Source organism: Babylonia areolata, chromosome 4 (assembly GCF_041734735.1).
Source record: "Babylonia areolata isolate BAREFJ2019XMU chromosome 4, ASM4173473v1, whole genome shotgun sequence".
NCBI classification, from domain to species: Eukaryota; Metazoa; Mollusca; class Gastropoda; order Neogastropoda; family Buccinidae; genus Babylonia; species Babylonia areolata.
Window position 1 is genome coordinate 28,025,702 of NC_134879.1, and position 25,896 is coordinate 28,051,597.

At 41.9% G+C, this 25,896-nt stretch overlaps 2 protein-coding genes across 2 annotated transcripts in view; one reads left to right on the top strand and one right to left on the bottom strand.

Annotated features, from left to right (window-relative positions):
- LOC143281018 (calmodulin) overlaps nucleotides 1-18,332 on the top strand; it is a 19,252-nt gene extending 920 nt beyond the window's left edge. The window contains exons 2-6 of the mRNA XM_076585905.1: nucleotides 9,968-9,998; nucleotides 13,202-13,345; nucleotides 14,743-14,985; nucleotides 15,510-15,562; nucleotides 18,005-18,332. Of these exons, the coding sequence (XP_076442020.1) occupies nucleotides 9,968-9,998; nucleotides 13,202-13,345; nucleotides 14,743-14,985; nucleotides 15,510-15,538 (447 nt within the window). The 3' untranslated portion in view covers nucleotides 15,539-15,562; nucleotides 18,005-18,332. The remainder of the gene's footprint in view (nucleotides 1-9,967; nucleotides 9,999-13,201; nucleotides 13,346-14,742; nucleotides 14,986-15,509; nucleotides 15,563-18,004) is intronic.
- A 48-nt stretch (nucleotides 18,333-18,380) lies between these two features.
- On the bottom strand, nucleotides 18,381-25,474 carry LOC143281019 (putative 2'-deoxynucleoside 5'-phosphate N-hydrolase 1). Its single transcript, XM_076585906.1, has 4 exons — nucleotides 24,938-25,474; nucleotides 23,005-23,070; nucleotides 21,932-22,042; nucleotides 18,381-20,508 (listed from the first exon to the last, which is right to left on the bottom strand). The coding sequence occupies exons 1-4, from the start codon at nucleotides 25,074-25,076 to the stop codon at nucleotides 20,393-20,395; spliced, it is 432 nt and encodes a 143-aa protein (XP_076442021.1). The 5' UTR covers nucleotides 25,077-25,474; the 3' UTR covers nucleotides 18,381-20,392.
- Between the last annotated feature and the right edge of the window lie 422 nt (nucleotides 25,475-25,896).

Here is a 25,896-nt window from a genome sequence, read left to right on the forward strand (position 1 = left end):
TAAACCAGACTTTTTCATCAACTGACTTTTAAGCTTTCGTTATCAGCATCATCAGTATGTGTGAGATTATCCGCATTATCAGTATAATATGTGTGAGATTATCAGCATTATCAGTATAATCTGTGTGAGATTATCAGCATTATCAGTATATGTGTGAGATTATCAGCATTATCAGTATAAAATGTGTGAGATTATCAGCATTATCAGTATGTGTGAGATTTCTTCTTCTGCTGCTGCTACTCTCACGTTCACTCGTAGGTACACGAGTGGACTTTTACGTGTATGACCGTTTTTACCCCGCCATGTAGGCAGCCATACTCCGTTTTCGGGGGTGTGCATGCTGGGTATGTTCTCGCTTCCATAACCCATCGAACGCTGACATGGATTACAGGATCTTTAACGTGCGTATTTGATCTTCTGCTTGCGTATACACACGAGTGTGAGATTTCGTATCGCGTTGCTGATAAGAACAGTTTTCTGACATAATAACATTCTAAGAAGTGACACAAGAACTGGTATTATCATCAAAATCTCAAATCGAAGATTTGGTGAAAAAAGAAATGCCAGCGTGGCTATTTTTACAACGAAGATCATAGCACGAGTACTGTGTTATGATCTCGTTGATTGGCTTCGATCTTGAAGAGCACGTGTGTTCGATCTGTATCGCGATGTTGGTACTGTTAAAGCCAATGTTTTACACAAACCTAGTGTTGGCTCTCAAGGCCTAACCATCGCGATGGGTTTAAATGTGTCAGGTATCTTGCTCCCCCCCCCCCCCCCCCCCCACCCCCCACCCCCACCTTCCCAAGCAAATGTGTTATTATAAATATGGTTCAGTCAGCACGCTTTGAAACCTCAGTGAAAGTGATTTTTTTTTTTAATTCACGGTATCTATCAAGCGTCAGGGTATGTTTCCGAGCGAGACAGATCGCCAGTCGACAGAAGACAACGCAGGTTTTGTTGACCCCAATCTGTTAGACCAGTACAAATCACGGATATCGACGATTACGACTTAACAAAAAGGAACAGTCGTGTTCACGTCACGCCTGAGTTAGTCGCGCAACCTAACTTGTTCAAGCGGTGTTTTGTGGACAAAAAAGAAATCCTTTACCTGTTTCAGTTTGTTCTGTTACAAAGTAAGTGTATCGAGTTCAGTTTCTCTCTTATGTGGAAAAAGGACGACATGTTTAAAAAGAAAATCTTAAAACAAACAACCCCCCCCCCCCCCCCCCCCCCCCCCCCCCACACACACACAAGTCCATTAAATTTACATTCTTAATGTTTATTTATTGGGGGAAAACAGCGTGAGCACGAAAATGATTTCTTTCACAAACAGTCGCAGCCACATTGTTAAAAGATGATACCTATTAATTTTTCCTTCTGCAAAAACGAAGTATTTGTACACAAGTCCGATGTGTTCTATTTAAAATGTTTCTTTGTTTTAATAAAATTCTCCCTACAAGGATCGGTGCTTCGGACTTATTTTCACAATAATGCGTGTCATTCTTTGTCACTTTCTGAGAACCACCAGGAAAATAGCGTGGGTAGTTTATTTCATCAGAAACGGACTTGCTCAGATGAAGGACTGGTCGGACCATCGTCAGGTGTGCTGACATTTCTTGAGATGTAACTTTTGTTCCTGGCGCACTAATGGCTGATTATAAACATCATCGGAGTCATATGTATTATTCGTGTTTCTTGTATTCATATTTCAATGTATTTTGCAAGAATTGGTGTTCGGAGCGGTGGCCTAGTAATAGTGGTAATATCGCCCAAATGGGAATCGAGCGTGTCTATAGATTCGAAACCCAAGCAAACCGGGATTTTTCTTCACCCACCACCAGACCTTGAGAGGTGCTCTGGGTGCTAGTCTTTCGGATAAGACGTTAGACTTCCGTTCTGTGGATCCGAGAGGTCCGTTGTCAGTGTGACGACTTGTATTGGCTGTGTGGTCAGCCGTCCAAATGATGACGATAATCTGTCTTACCTGTCCATAATACATATACCGACACAGAATACTTTATCATCTCAAGAAGAGAAATTCATGCGTGGTGTTCGCTACACAAACAATGCACAGTATGAATACGCAAAAGGCATAAAACGCTCAGATGCCGGTAATACCCGCTGATAACAGTCTCACAATCATTTAATATCAAAATAAATGGATACATAAAAGGTATTAAATGCGTAACTGCTAAGTTCATGCAGGCATCACATACAATCATCACAGCCACACACATGCGATAAGCACAATGGTCTACACTCAGTCTCTCGCTCACTCTTTATTACTGTCTAAAACGGTTCAACCAACAGTCTTTCGTGATCTGCTGTTCGTCTGTGTAATGATCAACCCGCTCACCAGTCTCTGATGACCTGCCCTTTTTGTTTCAGTGTCTTTGTCTGTCTATCTGTCTATAATCTTTCCGTCTACCCCTCCTCAGTTGAACGTTAGGGTTCCAGGCTCAGAAAGCACAGCAAATAGTTTGAATGTTGAAGTGGCGTACTGAGCTATTGTTGAAGTTATCTGAGCCATTGTCCAAGTGACCTACGCTCCAGATAGTATCGTGTGCCTGTGAGTACTCACGATTGTTTCCCATAGTCAAAAAGCCGACACCGAGATACGCAGTAACTGGCCGTGGGGTTGTCATGTGAAATGCAAAACGGGCACAGTGACAAAACAGTCCGACCACCTGATGACTCCTTCCATGGACGAAATTTATCGCTTGCCCTGGTGTCTGTTTAGTTTGTGCATCCTTGTAGAATGGTGAGGGAAAGAAAAGGGAGGGAGGGGAGGGGGGAGACTGTAGCTCTCTGCCAGACGTTTCTCCATACAGTCCCCTAACCCCTTGCTCCTCGTTCTTGCCCCCCACCCCCCTCACCCCCCTCACCTCGTCTCATCTCTGGCCAAACAAAAGCTTCTGTTTGTGCGACACAATTAAGCGGAATAATAATCTCATTTCCCTGCTCACATGGACTCTGATTCTCTGCTTCATCATTGCCTGTTCATTAACACTGACGGCTGCCGTTAGTTTGTCTTCAGCGACAAGGTCCTCCTCCTTTCTTTTTTCTTTTTTTCTTTTTTTTTCTTTTTACAGCAGTATCAATGGCTGATATCACCTCGACTCTACTTTTTTTTCTGTGAGCAGCTGATGAAGTCTGAGGGTAATTAATATTTTAGGGATTATGATCGTCTTTTTATGACGATCACTACCTCCCCATCATCGCCATCGTTATTATTTTCATCGTCGTTGTCAACTTCACTATCCCTCATGACCTCCATCATCATTATTATCGCCGTCGTCATCCAGAACAGCAGGGTTGGACAGCTCGAGCTGTCGATTCCCAGGCTACAGCCTGACGACAGCCGCTGGCCAGGGATCCTGGCAGCCAGGTGCCGTGTGTTGTGCCGTGTCTCCGTGACGAGGATGACAGGCTGACTGCCGCTATCGATACCCCCTCCCCCCCCTTCCCCCCGCCTCCTGCCAACCTGGCACCGAGCGGCCCCCTGCCTGCTGCTCTGCCGTAAAAGGCCATTCCGATATCAGGCAGCGGGCAGAAACACACTGGCTTATAGATCCCGGGCCGCCTGGGAACCTGTGGCCAAATGTCAACCCTGTGTTGCCATGTCAGCTTTCAGGAGTTGCAGGCGGCAGGAGATACGTCTTGGGGAGCCGTGGTGACGCAGTGTATTGATCTGTGCTCCCTCCCCCCCCCCTTCCCAGTGTCCCTCCCCCCCTCCCTACCCTTCCCCCACTGCCAAGGAACTAGGTTCTCATTGTGCCATCCTATCGATACCTCCGTGCCTCTCACCGCTTTACAGCAGATCACGATGTTGACTTATCGACGATGTTGTTAAAAACCCTTCTCAATTCATGTCCTTTGATGTGGGATGCTTGAAAAGGTCGACTGGCTCGACTGCGTGATTAATTAGGTTGTGTTAAAAAAAAGAGGCTGAATGGGGGTGTTAAACATGTCTTAAAGTGAGAATACTATAGAAAAAGTATGTCCGTATAATGAGACAGGTGTTTAACCCTATAGATCGATAAGTATTGCAGTAAACTACCTGAATGGAGAAGGATTAAACGTTGAACATAATAAAATCAGAAAATACGTTAAGGTGAGAAACCAAAAATCAGAAAATACGTTAAGGTGAGAAACCAAACAGGAGAAAAATCGTTAAAAGTTAGGTTCCATGATATGTTCGAAATATCGTCACATGGGAAGATGTAAACGTTAATCACAAGTGTAACAGGAAAAGACAAAGTTAAATATACCAACAATGTGTATGTAGAGTGATGGCCTAGAGGTAACGCGTTCGCCTTGGAAAGCGAGAGAATCTGAGCGCGTTGGTTCGAATCACGGCTCAACCGCCGATATTTTCTCCCCCTCTACCAGACATTGAGTGGTGGTCTGGACGCTAGTCATTCGGATGAGACGATTAACTGAGATCCCGTGTGCAGCATGCGCTTAGCGCACGTAAACAAAAAGGTTGTTCCTGGCACAATTTTGTAGAAAATTCCGCTTCGATAGGAAAAACTAATAAAACTGCACGCAGGAAAAAATACAAAAAATGGGTGGCGCTGTAGTATAGCGACGCGCTCTCCCTGGGGAGAACAGCCCGAATTTCACGCAGAGAAATCTGTTGTGATAAAAAGAGAAATGTAAATACAAATACAAATACAAAATAGTGTTTAAGTGAAATATACCAGGAAAACAGGTATATTTTACAGTCTCGACGGGTGAAAATATGGTCTAAGTTCTGTACAATAAAAAAAAATAGATAATGTTAACGTGAGGAAGTGAGCAAACTTTTGATATCTCATTGGGAGAAAAAGTCATCAAACTTACGTACGATGAAATAAACCAAGTGTTCAGATCTGAACATCCAAGTATCATAAACGGAAAGAGTTTTAAAAGAAGTCTTTTAAACCAATTTTTAATTTCAGTTACCATAAATCACAAAAGTGGAACCAGACGGGTATGCACAGGTTCAAATCCTACACGGGATAGTAACTCCCCCTTCCACCTGACCCGGGTGCGTCTTTAGGATGAGAAGGTAAAAGCAGAGGTCCCGTTTGGAGCATGCACACGTTAAAGAAGCCAAAGCAAAACAAACAAACAAACAAAACAAAAACAAAAAAGGGGGGGGGGGGAGCAAACAAACAAACAAACAAAAAACCAGAGAGTTGTCCATGGCAACATTCTGCTGAGCTATTGCAGACAGAAAAAAGTGTTGCCTGATAATGGTAACGAGCTGTCCACGAGAAGACTGAGCAGCCTGAACTCCGTATACAATGCTGTGGCTGAAAAACACCACAACACAATGGAATACAATATGATGTTCTGCAATAGATTAAAAGAAAATGTCCAAAGGAAAGTACCTGAAAAACTGAAAAATGAATCAAGGTCAAGTTTCAAAACAAATGTTAAAAAAAAAAAAAATAATAATGATAATAATAATAATAACCAGCACATAGTAAAAACGAATAGTGTCCAAATATAAGTCCACTGAACGAACGAGTTTTAAATGTTGATTACGTTAAAATGGCAGGAACTAGCAGTTCATTAGCGGAAGAATGTAAATAGTTTAAAAAAAAAACAAAAAAACAACAACAACAAAAACAACTTTTTTTTAAAAAGAAAAGTGAAATACAGTTGCATGTGAAACGTTATACTCATTTTCTATTGTGATATGATGAAGTTACAGTCTTGATCAAACATAATATACAATATTTTCCACTGTTTATGTGTTGTCTCTGTCGACAAAAAGTCATGTTTAGCTACGTTTTACCCTCTGAACCCAACATGCAACAACCTTGCCAAAAAAAAAAAAAAAAAAAATGCTGAACGGCAGAAAGCGAAGAACGAATTGCTATACCACAACTACAGCTGCTTTCAAATCGAAGATGAAGCAGTCACGTGACGTTCCAAAAATGTGAAACAGCGCATGGAAGCTGCTTGGGCTTTCATCGCTCAGTTACTGTTGACTAGGATCACCGGGATACTACTGAACGTGAATATCCTGTTTCTGACAGTAACCATAATTATACTGAACGTTAGATGCACGAGATAGACATGTACATAACTGGGAAAATTGAATAAAAGGATTGACAAATGTTTATCTATCTATCTATATATGTATATATATATATATATAGAGAGAGAGAGAGAGAGAGAGAGAGAGTGGAACTCAGATATCATCTTTTTAAATGGACATAATTGTATGGATATATCTACGTGAAGAGACAGGCAGACAGAAAGACAGAGACGGCTTTCGGAACTCAGAGATTGTTTACACGAGCGGCTTCAGGCCATAGACCCAATCAAGTGGAAAATAATCGAAGGAAATTTGACATGAATGCATGAGTGCACAGAAAACGAAACGAAGCGAAACAAAAACGTATTTTAAGAGGGTAAAAGAAAAAAAGTACAATATGCCCTCTTTTTTTCTCTTTTTAAAATTCTTTTTACATGCGGTCATTTGGGCACAAATTGAAAAATACATAAAAAAGAGAAAACAATGAAAACAAATTGTTCACAACTTATACGAAATAATATAAATTTACACATAACATATTCATATACCTTTCTAAACATTTTGCGTAAAGTAATATATATATATATATATGTGTGTGTGTGTGTGTGTGTGTGTGTGTGTGTGTGTGTAGTTTTTGATGCTTCCTCCATTACTTTATGGAAAACAAACATCTGGGCTTGAATGTAATTATTTCATCTAGGAAAAAAAAAAAAAAAAAAAAATATATATATATATATATATATATATATATATATAGAGAGAGAGAGAGAGAGAGAGAGAGAGAGAGATCATTATCCAGACGTCAGAACAATCCATTATACAACAATAGTGGTGCTGTCAACACATTGTGTCACCGAACCCCCCTGACTCGTACAGTTCTTTCACAACCAGCCGAGCTGTGCAGACGCACACACATCAGTACAGTGTACTGAGTACAGTGTACTATCAGTCGTGTTGCAACAGCTGCACTGCTAACAATCCATACTAACTGCACAATACCCCTCCCTAGTCAGAGGTGAACACCTGGATACGTAGCTCAAAGCACAGGGTCAAAAGAGGCGGTGGCTGGTTTGTATTGGAAGCATCTTAATCGATGGAGCGGAGAGTGTGACATTGACATCACTAAAACAGATGATTTAGAAGCATCCACTGACTTTCCTTGTCGAAAATGCACGCGTTCACACACACACACACACACACACACACACAGAGAGATTTCACCTTTTCTAAGAAGGTTCTTTTCTTTCAAAAGATTAATTCACAACCAAGCAAATATGATATTGTGTCATAAGAACTCTCTCTCTCTCTCTCTCTCTCTCTGCCATTGAGCTTAAAAGTGGAAAAATCACGCACGATCTACAGAAGTCACTCAGGTGAACACGATCGGAAGAAGGCCGATGCTATCATGCAAGAAATGCTAACATTCGTAACACGTTCTCTCTTTATCTCACTGCAGACAACAGGCATATCCCCCCCCCTCCTCTCTTCGTTAATGTCATGACTGACTTTGAATCAAATCCCAATTTTTTTTATAATAATGATAATAATGGATACTTATACAGCACACTATCTGCTCTGGGTGCTTTAGAAAACACCTTTGTTCACAAAATACATTTTTGTTTTTGTAGTCTGGTTTGCAAGAAACGTTTTGCAGAAAAGCGAATATATCTGCGTTAGAATGTTTGTAGCATTTATAGCATTCCACATTATTTCCCATGACTGTTGGTCTGTTTCTGATACTTTTTTGTGTGCTTAGATCTTGTATGATATCTAAAAGAGCGAGGATTGTGAAGTTTTGTTGTTGTCGTTGTTGTTGTTGTTGTTTTGGTAAATGATTATTTTCATTGTTGTTATTGAATCATAATTTAAAAACCGACTGCTTGTTTTTCCAGATTATTTGTTTATTCACCTAAACGTCATTGTGGATGTGTTTCATGGTAATGGATGCAGGGCGGGAGCATGTATCCATTCCCCCAGGTCTCCGTCGCTGATACCGAGCTGTGAAGTAAAGATTTGGGCGAGCACCTGGGTAAACTTAGACCTTTGAGAACACTGACCTGGGGAAACACAGACCTGTGGGTACACAGGGCTGACCATGTGTGAGCCAGTGTCTGTGTACAGAATGTAACTAATATTTGTACAGTGTAATTTGTGTGCAAGTAAACATTAAATTTTTCCTTCACACATTTATGATGAGTTGAAACAAGATGTCACAGTCAAGGAGCTAGCTCTGAGCCACTGACGATCATGATTACAGAAGTTTGGGCTTGGCAAGATACCATGGACTGACTGACACACAGGATCAATACAATCAATAAGTTGATATGTGACTGAACCAGAATCAGCCACCAAGGAGGTCCACAAGCACAATTAATACATAACGAATCGACAAGCCTATGACAGAACAACTAATAGTGAGCATTGTTGATAAGGAGCAAATCATCAACAGTCGAATGACTAAACGGTCGTAGCTCTCACTGACTATGAGTCAAAAGTCAAAGGATTTTTTTGTGTGAATGTACCAGACACTTTGACCAGTCACTGACAATGCAAGTTGACATTAAATGATTTCTGAAAGTTGTCATTTATCAAATGTCGATGAACAGCTACGCAATCATATGAATGACCAACCAGTTATACAAACCGTTTCATGTGACCAACAGAGATTCACGTGTTTTGAAAGAACCAGAAAGTCTTCAAGTTCGGGTCGTCTGTCAAGCAAAGGGGGTTAACTTTTAGTGACTGTCAGTTGCACGGCAGACAATATTCTTTCCCCCTTACGGTCAAACGCCCAAGTCAGTCCGTGTGTTTCACTTTATTTTTTTTGAATGGTGTTTTGAGACATTTGCCCAAGAGAAAAAGAAAAAAAGTAAGGAGAAAGGAAAGAAGAAAAAGAAGAAAGAAAGAAAGAAATTTCTGCTAAAAAACACACAAAAAACACATACTTAAAACGTTTTTATTTTTATGTGATAGTTTACCGACTAAGCTGCCAGTTAAGCTGTTAAAAAAAAAGTATGTATATAAAATCCAACAATATGTGAACAGGTGTTTGACTTGTTCAGTTTCCTTGTGTCACTACTGCAGTTCACTAGCTGGGGAAGAAAGAGAGCATGCGTGGAAGGGGAGTGAGGACTCGGGGGTGGGGGTGGGCAACGGGTGGGACGGAGGGTGGATGTGAGAGTGATGTGGCAGTTTATGATACATGTATACCTGACAGATGCTTGACCTGCTGAAACACTGCCAGTGAACTCGTCACACTGCGACATCTTGTGTGGCTTTGGTGACATGTGTCCCAGTGTCTGTGCGTGCTTGGTGTATTGCTTCGAATATGATGATGATGGTGGTGGTGAGGAGGACGAGCGCTTCGTAAGTTTGTGTTCAGACTGTGTATGCACTTAGGTTACGTTTCTCCGAGGAACCCACCGACTTACTTTTTTTTAATCTATTTTGCCTCTGTGTTCGTGTGCATCGAGGTTGATACATCAGTACAAATAACACCTTGAACTCCCATCAGAGATTTCATTATACAGCAAGAGGATGCTTTTAACTCCGACCTCGCAACACACACATACACGTAGGCGCGTGTTTATAAATTTAAAACGAGTCAAATCATACGGTCAACTGCTGAGGCCTGTAACTGAGCTTTAACGTAAAGCAGATCTTACTTCATGTGTACGAGCTTTCGATTATTTCTCGCCCTCATCTATCTTTCTCCCTCACACACACACACACACACACACACACACACACACACACACACACACACACAGATAGATTGTGCGCGCGCGAACATAAAATGAAGCTTTGACGAACGAATGTACATACATTCAGACCGAAAGACAGTCGGGCAGACACACAAAGCACCTGTTATTTGGCCAGAGTCAGCTTTTCGCCGTGTCCTATAACAAATGACATTTGTGTCTGTTTCAGGCGGATCAGTTAACAGAGGAACAAATAGCAGGTATGTTCTTACTCGTCAGTGTGGATTGTCCCACTTTGTTCTGTGTGATGGTGACGATGTTGGTGATTGCGTAACACTACCTCCCTCTCTCTCTCTCTCTCTCTGTGTGTGTGTGTGTGCATGCGTGCGTGCATGAGAGAGAGATTTTCGGGTATATTATTAAATTATCTCACGACTACCTCTCTCTCTCTGTCACACACACACACACACACACACACACACACACACACACACACAAACACACACACACACATTTCGCTCTAATGTGTACATGCCAGGCCCTCCATCTCATTTAGCACCGGCACTTAAACTCTACATTGTTGTTTTTCTATAGAGCTCATCCACAGTTCCTCCGGCCCCTCTTCCCTCCAGCCCCTGTCCCGCTCCTTTCTCGAAATGCTTATGTGCATGCAAAACTAGAGGCTACAAAGTCAAGGAGCACCTATAATTTCATGTAATGTTTGTGGTCAAGACTGGAACGAACTCGATTAATAAATCTCAGGCTGCAGCTTCTCCTCTGTAGCAAACATTATTTATTTGATTTCCTCTCTCTCTCTCTCTCTCTCTCTCCGGTGACCAAGATCCCGGGAAGCACTGCATATCTCGGCCTGCAGCTCGTGTTACAAAGAGACCCACCACATTATGTAAAAACCGTGCAAAGCCAGTGAACGAAAGGGAAAACGCCAGCCTTGCTGACCTTTCGAGAAACACGGGACAACAAAAATAGCAGCAGCAGCAGCAGCAGCAGCAAAAACAACAAGAACATCGGCTGAAATAAAATAAGAATAAAAGAAGAAAGAAAGACAAAGGTAGCAGTGGTGTTGTACACTGTTCAGGCTGTGCCGGTGCAAACTATGTAGGGCTCAGGTATATATATAAACAAACAAACAAAAAAAACCCTGAATCAACACGATCGATTTGCCTTAAACCTCGCAGGCGTGACTCATAGGTTACATATACAACATCCTGACCTGCATCAACGAACAAATACAAATGCAATAACCGACCAAATAAATGATAACGAAAAAAAAAAATGAATGAAAACAAAATGCAGGTAAAAACGTTAATCGTTACACACAAATGCCTGTCAAAGCTGGTTTGAAAATTGAAAATCTTTCGTTGAGAGATTTGTGCTAAAAACAATTGTTCTGGAAGAATATTTCGTTTGATAAAAAAAATACATAGATTTGCGGTGTTCGAATTTTTTTTTTTACAAACTTCCACCGCCACCCTACCACTTTTTGGAAGTTTGTAATGCTTAAAGTAGAATCTCAACGCAGTCGTTGCTGCTGTTAAAGAAACAAAGCCCAGGTGCTAGTTTTGTATTGTTTCTTTCTGTCTGTTTGGTTTTTAATTGTATCCTCGTAACGTCTTCTGACTGGTCAGTCCTATCTGAACTCCTTGTCGTCTTGTCGTCTTTCACTTTGGTGAGATATACACTGTGGGCTTAATACCTGATCATGAGTAAATCACAGACGAAAAGCATAGCATGATAGCACCAACAACTATGTTTCACGAAGTTTCAATTAACATTGATAATCTTGTCATGGTGTGGCTCCTTCTCCGTGGAATTCGAGAATACCCTATTCTTCCCCTTACAATTCTTTTTTTTTTCTTTTTCTTTTTTCTTTTTCATGGATTTTAAACCATTGCTGTTGGTTTTAATGACAAGGGCGATAATCTGAAAATAATCTTGTTCTGAGAAAGTTCTGCAGTGCAGTTTTAGACTCAAACACAGGACACCAAGAATGATATTCTTAACGTTGTGTATCATGATCACCGCAAGAGAACGTCGTAACAGATGGCAAGACAAGAGCAAACCGCCAGTGATGTTCCCTATAGGCCAAGTGACGACAAACACGTGCTTATATTACCGAAGGCCACACTGAGCACTGACGACAGACACAATCAAACTAACGAGCACCAAGAAAGAAACGGGGGGAAAACGAACCACGTTGGTCAAAGTGTTAGATTGATCCGAGGAGAAGAAGGGATGGTGTTTCTGGCAACATGCCATCCTTGATCTTGCTGTTGAGATGCTGTGGAGACAGCTGACAATGATTTTTTTTTTTTTTTTTTTTTTTTTTTTTAAGTGCCGTGGTTCAAAGTCCAGTTAAGAGAGCATTGCTCAGAGTTCTAATATCATTTTGAGGGAGGGAGGGACGGGCGCCATAGCCGAGTGGTTAAAGCGTTGGACTTTCGATCTGAGGGTCCAGGGTTCGAATCACGGTGACGGCGCCTGGTGGGTAAAGGGTGGAGATTTTTACGATCTCCCAGGTCAACATATGTGCAGACCTGCCAGTGCCTGAACCCCCTTCGTGTGTATACGCAAGCATAAGATCAAATACGCACGTTAAAGATCCTGTAATCCATGTCAGCGTTCGGTGGGTTATGGAAACAAGAACATACCCAGCATGCACACCCCCGAAAGCGGAGTATGGCTGCCTACATGGCGGGGTAACAACGGTCATACACGTAAAAAGCCCACTCGCGTATATACGAGTGAACGTGGGAGTTGAAGCCCACGAACGCAGAAGAAGAAAGAAGAAGAAGAAGAGGGAGGGAGGCGGAGGGAGGGAGGAGAACAGAGTGATGAGAGGGGAAAAGTTCATGTGGGTGAAGCAGGGGGTAGGGCAGATGAAGGGGAGTAGTGCTGGCATTTCTGGTGAATTCTGAGAGCTCTGGTGCCAAAGCTAGGGAAGAGGAGAAGATTCCATCAATTTTCGTTTATGGCGTCGATTATAAAAAAAGAACAAATAAAAAAAAAGAGAAAGATTTCTTTTAACGGAGAAAGGTGTACACTGTATTGTATTGTACTTTACTGTTTTGTATTATATATCTAACTGCATTGTACATTCTTTCATGGTGGATTCTAGTTAAGATATCATGTTCAAGGGAATCTTACAACTTTACGTGTGTATCAGCTGCTGAAGTCACAATCACTCTGTAGTATGCAGCGTTTTTGTCCTTTCTTTATTCCGCCTCTTTTTTTTTCTCTTTGTGTGTGTGTGTGTGTGTGTGTGTGTGTGTGTGTGTGTGTGTGTGTGTGTGTGTAAGAGAACCGAAATAAATATAAACCAATCAGAACAGAAGGCAGCGAAACCAATGAGAAAAAGATCCCGCCTACGGTTGCCACAAGACTGGTCTCACTGACGATGACACAAATAACACTGACCGCAATCTTTTTCTTTCCATGCCCTCAGAGTTCAAGGAGGCGTTCTCGCTGTTCGACAAGGACGGGGACGGCACCATCACCACCAAGGAGCTGGGCACAGTCATGAGGTCCCTGGGGCAGAACCCCACTGAGGCCGAGCTGCAGGACATGATCAACGAGGTGGATGCTGATGGTACGTCAATCTTAGGATGATCTTGATGATGTCTGTGATGTTAATGATGATGATTGTCAGCAGAAACACACAGGGGGCAAGTGCCAAGACAGGACTAACAATGCGGTAAGCCGCATGAGGGAGAGTAATAATCCTAAGATGTTATCATCAGAAGAAAACGAGGCTGAAACTGGAGAGTAATTGCCAAAACGTGTACAGTTATACCGCAGTCTCGGTATGTAAAATTCCTGTTTATTTCGGTACCCGCATGAGTGACCCATTCCAAAATATTGTTCACGTCTTTGTTTTCATACAAAATGCAACGTTTCACTTTCAAAATTACCCAGCTCAAGGTATCCAAGAGAACGCAACAGGCATCAGAACGTGTCTGTAATTCATCTTCAGAAAATGGCACCATCGACCAGGGTAACATGTTTCATATGGAGGAGATTATATCATCGCCTGTGACCTATTTTTCTTCTCGCAGAACAAATACCATGAACTTAACAGTGCTATTTCCATCCAAAGGGTCGGCAGTATCAGTTACTTGTTTGTTTTACATTCCGCAGAACCGCAGCAGCATCAGGTAATTGTATGTGCTTTGTCCCCAAGAAATGAGAACACAGACCCGCGGTTTTACATCTCCTGAAATGGCAACGTCGATCATTATTGTTTGTATATCTCCTCCAGAAAACTACACAGCCCAGATGCTCGAATCTTATCTCCAGGGAATGATATTCATTGAGTGTTCGTATTTCCTAAAATCGACCACATTGACAACTGTTGGCATTTCTGCTCCAAGAAATTGTAAAGTCAATTAATTACACGTCCTTCAAACAGGAATGTGCACAGATTTCAGCATGCATGTCTGACATTACTTCGGCTAAGCAAGTGTTGAATGTCCAGGTTTCTTGGTGAGTCGACATCCAATCTAGTTCACTGACTGCTTGCAATATGGAGTTGATCTGGAGATTAATTTGAGGTAGAATCATTTATAGTTACTAAAAGAAAAACAAAAAAGCTAATGCTATGTTCTGACTATTACTGCAAGCCACTATTGTAGCCGAAGTGAGCTGAAAGAAAATTCGCAAATCCTTTCAAGTGACCCACGATAGCTAGGCAGTTAACATTGCTGACTTCTAAAGTCAACACAGAAGTCAGCTGCGTGCTGAAAATTGGACTGGGCCAATTTATTCACTGCGCGCGCGCGTGTGCGTGTGTGTGTGTGTGTGTGTGTGTGTGTGTGTGTGTGTGTGTGTGTGTGTGTGTTCCTGAGGCACCAGTACTTGCTCATATTCCATCTCCATATATCTTCATATTTTGTCTCCAGGAAACGACAACGTCAGCAAACTGCCCACAATCCCTCTTCTCAAAACAATGCCCAGGACAATAATTGTTCATCATTGTGTCTTCTGCAGGGAACGGCACCATCGACTTCCCCGAGTTCCTGACGATGATGGCCCGTAAGATGAAGGACACGGACAGCGAGGAGGAGATCCGGGAGGCCTTCAGGGTCTTCGACAAGGACGGCAACGGCTTCATCTCCGCCGCAGAGCTGCGCCACGTGATGACCAACCTGGGCGAGAAGCTGACGGACGAGGAGGTGGACGAGATGATCCGGGAGGCCGACATTGACGGTGACGGTCAGGTCAATTATGAAGGTGAGCTGGCGGAGCAACTTCGTGCTGGTTTCTTGTTGTTTTCAGCATCAACAACGACGTCATCATCTCATCGTGATCAACATCTTCAATCACACAGTTAATCAAGGAAGTTTGTACCACTGCCATTATCAAATCGAATTTAGATTTATTTCATGACCATCATCAATCGGCATCATGCGTAGAGTTTATGTGATTAAACACATTTCAACTAGTTTTCCGTATCCGTAAATTTATCGCCTTCAGTTTTGAGTCGCCGTGCTGACATAATCTATGTATAAACTGTAAATAAATTGCATATTGGGTGTTCAGTTATGTGCAACTTGTTTCATCTGATTTTATTTAAAGACCAAATTAAAGTAAAATAGTAATCTTTTATTGCGAATGCTGGAAAACGTGGTGAGGCGGAGCGGGAGAGAATGTAAAGATGCAATGTACTTTCTTCACCTGTCATGTGTTTGGTGTCTAACTCTTGTTGGTGCTATGGATAGATATTAATCTGCCTTGATATTTTGTTTTGATTACAGAATTTGTGACGATGATGATGAGTAAATGATCTGGTGTCTTCATAAACACAGAGGTAAGTAGCTGGTTTATTTATTCGTAGCTATTCTGTACTGCTTACCCCAAACCCGAGATTCCTATATCATTTCTTTTTAGTTATGATTTTAATACTTCATTTGCAGGAAGGTGACAGAATGGTTAAGACGCTCGTCTGCCAATATAGAGTCCGTGAGGGTCTAGGTTCGAATCCCGCTCTCGCCCTTTCTCCCAAGTTTGACTGGAAAATCGAACTGAGCGTCTGGGTGTTCGAATGAGACGATAAACCGAGGCCCCGTGTGCAGCACGTACTTAGCGCACTGAAAAAAAAAAACAACAACCATGGCAACAAAATTCTTGTCATCTGGCAAAACTGAGTAGAAAAAATCCACGCTGTGATAGGCACACAAATATATATATGCATGCACTCAAGGCCTGACTAAGTGCTTTGAGTTATGCTGCTGGTCAGGCATCTGCAAAGCAGATGTGTTGTAGCGCGTATAGATTTGTCCGAACGCAGTCACGCCTCCTTAAGAAACTGAAATTGAAATTTGCAGAATAGCTAAAATCATAAACGAATGAAGAAAATGAACATTAATTTAAACGTCTCATGATATATTTCCCATTTAAATTAACATGGTCACACATAAATGTCATTTACTAAATGAAGGATAATAAAAATAAAATAAACTAATTAAAAAAAACGTTCAATTTTACACTTACAAAATCAGTAGAACATTCGATTTCGACTTCTTTAGCACACTGAGTCATCATCGTTGTTGTTTTACGCTGATAAAGAAGGAACTTGCGAAGACAGAAACTGCACCTACTCAACATGTCCATCCATGTTTAAATTCTGTGTAAATCCGAAGTGCATTTATGTTTTTAAGCCCAAAGCATTTGGTGTTGGTGTGCTCATCTCTCCCACCAGTGTCTTCAGTATTTTCTAAGTTCGATAATGCCGTCTGTCAACAACATCACGCGGCTCTTTGGATGATCTCCCTTCTAGATCTCACGAGGCAAATGCAGTGCAATCCATAATCTTTCTTGGAAGAAAATACCAAACATTAACTTGGATCAAATGGGTTCAGAGAAGAAGCACCCCCCCCCCTCCCCCCCGCACCCCCTCACCTCTCAGTCAAGTGTTTCCCTGAACTCCTTACGCTCTAAGGGGGCCGGGCCGCACCCAGGTCATGACTCCTGGGTGCCCTTGTATTGCCGCCTTTTCTTTTTTCTGTTTTCCTGGTCCTCAGCAGGTTCGAACCCGCGCCTCCAGGGTGGTCGCCACTTCAGGACCGAGTCACCATTTCTGGCAGACGTTTTAACCACTGAGCCATCGTGCGCCTAGTTTGAGTAGGGAAAATTTCCTCCTCGACCATATCCAGCTGGAACTCTTTTCTGATGCTTCTGCCATTGTCTTGAGAGCCCATGTCCTGTCTCTGCCAGAAATCGACAGCTGTTTCATGAGGCTGTGGGCAGATGAGCCCACAAACCCTCTTGCACCAATCCCTATGGCAAGGACTTTAATGCGAAGTCCTGTAGTATCATCCAGACTGGTAATATGTATTGTCTGGATAGGTCACGACAGCCCCCATTAATCTGCTGACACTGAAGACATTGAGAGATTCGTCAAAGATAGAGAGCCGGAAATGAGATAAAGCTGTGATCACCGTGAGATCCCGGCACAGATTGCCCCATAATTTGTGACATGTTCTTATTTCATGATGATCAGTGACAATGACGATGTTAACGACGATGCCCTTGACATCCATTGTTATTTCGAGATGATATGAATGATGTGTATTCATCACTCCTCTCTCTCTGTGTGTGTGTGTGTGTGTGTGTGTGTGTGTGTGTGTGTGTGCCTACCTACAGTGTTGGTAAGGCAATTTGAGCAACAGTGCACTTTGAAAGAAATATTCGTGCAGTGAATAGTAGTGTGCGCGCACTGTTTTGTTTTAAACTGGTATCCAACTTTTGTTTTTAAGGGAAAACTAGGGGGGGGGGGGAGGAGTGGGGAGAGGTGGTAAAGCATGGCTCAGTGATGTGTCGTGTGTTTCGACAAAGGCAGAAGTTACTGTGGTCTGTCCACTTTTCCAATTAAATGAAGATGAGCTCCTTGTACCTTTTTGGCTGACAGATTTCCTTTTGTTACATATGTCTGACATCGGTAGTAGTACACGCGTGTACCTTTTCAGCTGACAGATTTCCTTTTGTCACAGATGTCTGACATCGGTAGTAGTACACGCGTGTACCTTTTCAGCTGACAGATTTCCTTTTGTTACAGATGTTTGACATCGGTAGCAGTACACGCGTGTACCTTTTCAGCTGACAGATTTCCTTTTGTTACAGATGTCTGACATCGGTAGTAGTACACGCGTGTACCTTTTCAGCTGACAGATTTCCTTTTGTTACAGATGACTGACATCGGTAGTAGTGCACGCGTGTACCTTTTCAGCTGACAGATTTCCTTTTGTTACAGATATCTGACTGCCGAGAGACAGATCTTCAACTGCCTGTCACACTGCATCACCATCTTTCAAAGACTGGCTGCCCAGTGCTTCAATACCTGTCTCCTCTGTCTCCACAGTCAGCAAGACATCTGGCGTTCCAAATTTATCAGTCAGAAACATTCCCTCTATTTTTTTTTTTTTTCATGACACCAAAAGTAAATTCACATTCCAGGTTCCAGTTTCATTTTCATCCCATCAACGTCTCATACAATTTTTTTTGTCTGTACTTTTGTTTTCAACGTAATGCAAGATGTTGAGCTTTAAAAGAAATAAATAAATGTATTGTTTAGAGAGAAATGTATTGTTGGTTGTTGATCTCTCTCTCTCTCTCTGTCTCTCTCTCTGTGTGTGTTATTTACAGTGTCTTATAGCGCTGACCAGGCATTAAGAACTGTGTCATCGTCATTGTCTCTCTCCTCTCGTTTCGATGGTACTGATTTTGCTAGACATCATCTTTTTTTTCTTTTTTTTTTTCTTTTTTGTTCGTTTTGTTTTGTTTTTGTTTTTGTAAAGCAGATGTCAGCAGCGTCTCCAGTAGACAATATTTTCCTTAACTGATTATTATGCTTTAAATGACGATAGATTTATCTTATTCAGAAACCGAGTGACATGAATACTGTTTTTGTGAGTGCAACATTATAACTCTGCAGAAAAACAAAAATGGAAAAAATACAATAAAATAACGACAGCAACAAAAAATTCTAGTTTCTTCTCTCTTTGTAGAAAAATAAAACTGGAAAAAATACAATAAAATAACGACAGCAACAAAAACTTCAAGTTTCTTCTTTGCATTTTCAGACTGTCTATTTAAAAAACAACAACACCACAATGATGACACGAAAACCAGATTCAGCAAAGGAAGAAAACGCATTTGCTCGAACATGCATTTCGCAGTCAACATTTCAAAAACTGTATACAACAGAACGGCCATTCCCCATGCAGGGGCCGCCACCACCGCGTGAGCCCGAGTCAGTGGCACACACCGGTACACAGGCGTACGTGAGCACATGTACACACATACCGACACACACACGCACCGGGCGGCAAACATGCCCACACAACACACACACAGGGTTGTTTACAGTATTTAGGTCGAACGTGTCTTTCTCAAACTTTACTAAGTGCACCACAACAATGGACAAAAAGCATTTCATCTTCTTTAAAAAAAAAAAAAAAAATTATTTCTTGCATGATGAACACAGTATCGGATTCCTTTATAGGCGGTGTTTCGTACTTGAAACGTTGAACAGCCAATTCAGTTACACCGCGTCTAAATCTTGTTGTAGTACACCTGTGATATATGTTAACTTTTGACAACATCCTGATAAGGTCTCAAATCACGATCACTTGAAATTGTTTTATAAAGACTGAACCCTTCACTCGGAGTTAACTGGTATTTAAATTCCAAGTTTGTCACCTGCAGTCATCAAGCGTTGATGAAAAGTTTTTAACCGAGCGAGAGAGGGGGGGGAGGGGGGGCGGGGGGGGGGGAAGAGACGGACAGACAGAGAGGTAAGGGGAGAGAATGAGAGGGGAAAACAACGCTGTAAAAATATAAAACTGCGTTAAAAAGAGGAACCAAAATGGATCTGCGCTTGCAAAGTTATTCCCCTTGAATGGTCCCAACAGATCAGATAAGAAATTATGGTGACAATTCTTATTCATCCATTTTTACTATCAACATTTTAGGCGTTTCTCAAAAACTGTACTCATCACTCCTGGAGTAAAATTTGCTGACATCTTATCAAATCAGTTAAAGAAATCGAAATTTAAAAAAAAAAAAAGAGAGAGAGAGAAGAAAGCACAACTAAATTCAAGAGTATGGAGAGTATATGCGCACAACAGTGAAAAATTGTGCAATATCGTTTCCCTGAACATTTCATAAGGTTAGTAGAAATATAAAACAAAAAATATACAATGGAAAATTTCTAAACACTTTTTTGTTGTTGTTGTTGTTGTTGTTCTCAACTTCTTCCATTTTTATCATCAGCATCAGGCGCTTATTAAACTCACATATAACTCACAAAGTAAACTTTGCCAACACCAAATCAGTATAAAAAAAAATTGAATAAAAAAATCACTAAAACCGTGAGTACAGACAGTATATACTACAACAGCAAAGAATTAAAGATTTGTGCAGTGTCATTTGCCTGAAAATATTAAGAAGTACGAATATAAGCTGTAAATTAATGAATGGAAAATCACCAAATGCTAGAAACAAGCTGTCAGTAAAATGGTCTTAAAAACAAACAGGTAGCCTAAACATACGAAACAAATGATAAAAAATGGTCAGGGGTAAAATAAAAAATCAAATAAAAAAAGAGAAGGTTGATTTATTCGGAACACCATGCAACGGATCACAGCTTGAAATTCTCGAAGTAGGTTTTCAGTATATCAGGCATTTCTTCCATCTTGTAGTCCTTGCATATAAAGCTGGTTCCGTTCTCAGCTCCCCGGATCATCGAGGACAGCTCTGAAACACACACACACACACACACACACACACACACACGAGTGCGCACACACACATTCGTCTAATGTGATGAGAGAAATGACGAAAAACTGAAGACTTTACTTAATGAGACCAATACACATGCACTCATGCAAGCACGCACGTTTGCCTCAGTGCACACACATAATTATGAATAATATACACACCCGAACACACGTACGTGCGAACATGCACATTCGGATGCTTTCACACACACATCGGCGCACGCGCTCGCTCGCATACACACAGAGAGAGAGAGAGAGAGAGAGGCCTATATTCATCTTTATATTTCACGCAGAATTCATTCTCTCTGTCTCTCTTCCTCTTCAGTGTTTGTCCACCGCCCCCCACCCCGGCCCACCTCCACCAGTACCTCACATCTGTATGTATGATAGGTCAGTTTCAGTTTCAGTTTCAGTAGCTCAAGAAGGCGTCACTGCGTTCGGACAAATCCATATGCGCTACACCACATCTGCCAAGCAGATGCCTGACCAGCAGCGTAACCCAACGCGCTGAATCAGGCCTTGAGAAAAAAAAAGAAGAAAAAAAAAAAGGGGGTGAATAAATAATAGATAAATACATTAAAAAAAGAACTACTACTACAACTAATAATAATATGTATAAGGCGCAAACCTTGATGAAGTCAACTATAAGCGTACATAAATAAATAAATAATAATTTTTTTTTTTTTTTGAATTAATAATAATAATAATAGTCAGTAGTGTCCGACTGTGACCGTCAGAACAGCAAAGGATGCAACTGCTGTCCAGACTGTCTGGGCTAGAATTTGATTATGGCGGAGAGCCGGTGTCTTGCCCACGTTACACCCCCACTCTCTCGGCCAAGGTGGTTTCAGGACAGTCAGCGTTGGGACGGTTCCCAAAGGCCAGCTAGCCCCCAAGGCTGCAGGTCTAAGAGCCAAGGGCAATCTTGCCTCCTAGCTGGAGAATAATAGTCTTTCACAAAAGACTACACTGTAAATTACTTCGTATTGCAATGGAGAAAACATTGATCATGCAGCTCTCACTTTGCTGAGCTTATGTCAATCAGAATCTGTGATGTAAGCTGAGCCTTTGGCTCACACCTAAACTGATTTTAATCCCGCTGACCGAGTGTGTCCATAAGCTGCTATTCCATGCTCTAACTTCATGTCCTCTGTGTGGCTATCTACATATACATCCCATTCTGTCCTTCCTCTCTCTCTCTCTCCGCGCGGGGATGGGAGAGGGGTAGTGTGTGTGTGTGTGTGTGTGTGTGTGTGTGTGTGTGTGTGTGTGTGTGTGTGTGTGTGTGTGTGTGTCGGGAGGGAGGGAGGGAGGGAGGGAGGGTGGGGGCGGATGGCGTGGATGGAAAGCGAGGGGGTGATAAATGACTCGAACGCCGGGCGGATGAATGTGACACTCACTTTTGCCGGTGTCTGGACGGAAAAGGACGAGGATCTTTTTGCCGAGACCCACCGCACGGCCGATCTCATAGCCCACACCGTGAGACGTCTGTGTGCACTCCGCAACTACAACTGTAAGAGAGATAAGCAGTATCAGCCATTAGGCTGTAGTATTTGTCTTGCCTACCTGCCTGCATATGTCTGTAGTCTTCCCTTCGCAAACACTGACGCACGCATGAACACGCACACACCTCACACAGCGCGCGCGCGCACACACACACACACACACACGTATGCCATTAATTTTGTCCGACATCATGCCGGCCTCTGATGATAATCCATTGCAAGCTATCTATCTACCGGTTACAACTGTTGTTTCATAAAATAAATAAATAATAATAATAAACATCAATCAACGCAACCCAAATCCCTTGTCTGTCAATGTGTGCAGTGCATGCATGTGTGTGTGCGCGCGCGCGCGCGTGTGTGTGTGTGGTGACTGGAAGAGAGAAAGAGAGAGACGGAGAGAGAGGGAGAGAGAGACTGAGGGAGAAAGAGAGGGAGAGAGAGGGAGAGAGAGAGAGAGGAAGAGAGAATGAGAGAGAGAGAAAGGGAGAGACAGAGAATGAATGGATGGATGGATGAATTTTTGTTTTCCAACGGTAGAGATAATCAGTAGCACACTGGCCGACTTACATATCTGCCGTTGTTTTTGACACACAAAAACAACGGCAGATATGCAAGTCGGCCAGTGTGCTACTGATTATCTCTACCGTGTGTGTGTGTGTGTGTGTGTGTGTGTGTGTGTGCGTGTGTGCGTGTATGTGTGTGTGTGGAGAGAGAGAAAGAGAGAGAGCGAGCGAGAGAGGAAGGCAGCAGATATGGGTCCACCTGCGACAGTACCTACCACCCAATACATAGAAAAGATGAAGAGATGGGAATTATGCAGAAAAGAACGGGAAAATACCATCAAAATCACGCCTATTTTGAAGTAATATACGTTTGTGCTTTTCGATACAAAGAAAAAACAAATCAACCTGGAGGGACAATAGGCCACCCAGGATCGGAACAAAGCAGAAACAACAAAAACTCACCATCTGACTGCTCCAGCCAGTTTATATCTCCGTCATGGATCTCTTTGTCGGTCATGCCTATTTCAACTGAATGAATAAATACATCAATAAATGCACAAACAAATAAATAAATACACAAATACTGATGAATAAACAATTTAGCAAATAAACAGATAAATGAATAAAAAGAAATAAACAAATGAATAAACATTTTAAATGCGTATGACAGATGTTCTCTATTATTTAAAAAAAAAGATAAAAATAAAAAAAGATAAAAGAACCCGCACCAGATGGAAGATCAAATGTACTTTGAAACTGATGATGACATTTATTACCATCTTCATCATTATCGTTGCCGTTATCATAGTCACCTCTCTTATTTCCGAAAGGAATATGTTGCACGGAGAACTGTCTACACACACGCGCGCGCGCACACACAGAGTGACACGCGTGCGCCCGCGCGTGTTGCTTAGTTGCGGTAATTGCACATCACGATATTGTTAATCACAAGTGATGGGCATGGCATGGCAGCAGAGAAATCGGAAGTAGCTGCAGCGAGCAACCTCCCTTGTGAGATTTATCTCCCTTCTATTTGTGCCTGCAGCGATCTTTAAAGAAACATGCAGCTTGAAAAGTTGAAAATAAAGATGAAAATGAATAGGAATTAGAATAATGATATGTGTTAATCTTGACACTGCATCCTGTACATATCCATTTGTAACTGCATGATCATATTTTTTATATGTCTTTTTCTCTCCTGTATATATCAAACCAGTTCCAGTATTGCTGGCAAATGGGTGCTAAAATAACAAATGATTGTGTATTTTATTTTGTTACACCATGTCATTGTTATTGCTATGCTCCAGCTAACCCCTCAGTTCCCAGTTCAGGCTCAACTAGGCAGATACAGAACCGAACATGTCACTTCACTCACAATTATTGTAAATCTTAAGTTGTGATCTGTGCATTTGTCTATGGAGTATTGCTTTCGCTATTCTTGTTGCATCATACCAGACTGATGATTACATATGGCATTTGATTTTATGTCATTTTATTTTACCCCATTTGTATTGTCTCCCATTTTGTTTCTTCTATCTAAAGTATCTTCGCTCTTCCTCTGTGGCCGTCATCCTCAGTGTTATTCAGTGTCACGTTTCCTCAGTTGTTTCTCTACTATGACTCAAAAGAGTTAATGGGAATAAACTCACTGTCATTGTCACCTCTTTGATGTGAGGTCGGGTGGGTGTGTAGTGCATACAAACCTAGTTTACGTCTCAGAGAATGTGGGTCACTATTGGTAAAGAATGGTTAAGCTGTACATGTATGATTTTCCCTCCGTTTTTGTGTTCTGTTTCTCCTCTGCGTGTTCATTTCTTCTTCTTCATCTTTTCCCCCAATATTAGTTAAAATTCAGTAGCTGAATGAAATGTCTCTGTCACGTCTCTAACCAGCTTACAGTTCTGTGTGTGGGTGAGTGTGTGTGTGTGTGTGTGTTGCACAAACATAAATAGCATCATTTCGAGAACTGAGCTAGTGAAAAACAAAAGCACATTATCAGAGAAAAATATGTGTACAGACAAAACAAACACGCCGTGTTAAAACAAGATGGCTCATAGCCCTGGTAAAACTTCACTTTTTTTTTCTTTTGGTATCGGTTTTCTGTAACTTGAAAAGTTGCTGTATGTGTGATACACTGATGCCGTTCGAAGGCTTTGTTCAGTTGAAAACAAATCTTTAGTAGTCAGAAATAAAATCACATACACTGGAGCAACAACTGAAGCTGACACCCAGTACAGTGCCTATTTACTGAAACGATAATTTTCGTGCGTATTGTAGTGCAAACATGTGAACAATAATGACATGCGTTGAATTTTTTGAATTTTGTTTTATGAGCTAAACGACTCTGACTCCGATACCTTCCTCGTCAATGATCCTGAGTCCAAATCAGACTTACTTGACTGTGGGTTGGGGTAGGCGACATGTTCCGTCAACACATGGCCATATTTCTTCAGCTGTTCCACTATACACAAATATATGTCAGCATCTTCGCGTCCTCCTCCTATGCTCCCAGCGAAGTAAATATTGACGGCCATTTTTGTCCGTCGCCGACAACACACACGGACGTTGGTCGTTAAGCGCAGTAAAGGCGAATCAAGGTGAATTCTTAGTTTTTCTTTCTGTGGCAGTTTCTCTTTCCGAGTTGGCGATTTTCCCACGGGCTTATAAACAGAATTCTATTTTAGTCCGTGCAGTTCACCTCGTGCTGAAGATATTATGGGTTCTCAGTTTAAATCATGCAAAAGACCATCTCAGTTTCTCAGATTCTCGATCGGTTTCTCAGTCACAGGGGAGTTTTCCGCGTTCTGAGAAAGAATACCGCAGCTCAGCATACGGCGAAAAGCGTATTCCTCACAAACACGTACATACCAACCAATCGGCCGTCGGAACTGGCTCCGAGTCTGAGCATGAACTCAAAAATGTTTGTGTCTTTCACCGAGACATGGACTCTAAATTAGGTCAAAGTGCAATGTAGGTCATAAAACGAAACTGGGTCAGAGTTTCATTCACTGAGCATTGATCAACCACGCAACCTCCACAAGTCAGTAGGGGGGGGGGGAGGGGAGAAAATGAGAGACTGAACTCACATTTCCGTGGACATAAAAAAAAATGAGTGCGCCACGAATTCGAAAAAGCCTGATAGGTTCGGTGCACATACAAAAGTAATGTGGGTGCATGGGTGCTTGCGTGGGTGACGGCACGAGCACAGGCGTGGGTGTTTGTGTTGTAACCGCGTAGTTTGGCACGCTGCATTTGTGCATGTTTTGCACAAGAAAATATAGGCATACTCGCTGTGACAAATAATGCAACTAAAGCATCTTATACACACACACACACACACACAGATTCACTTCA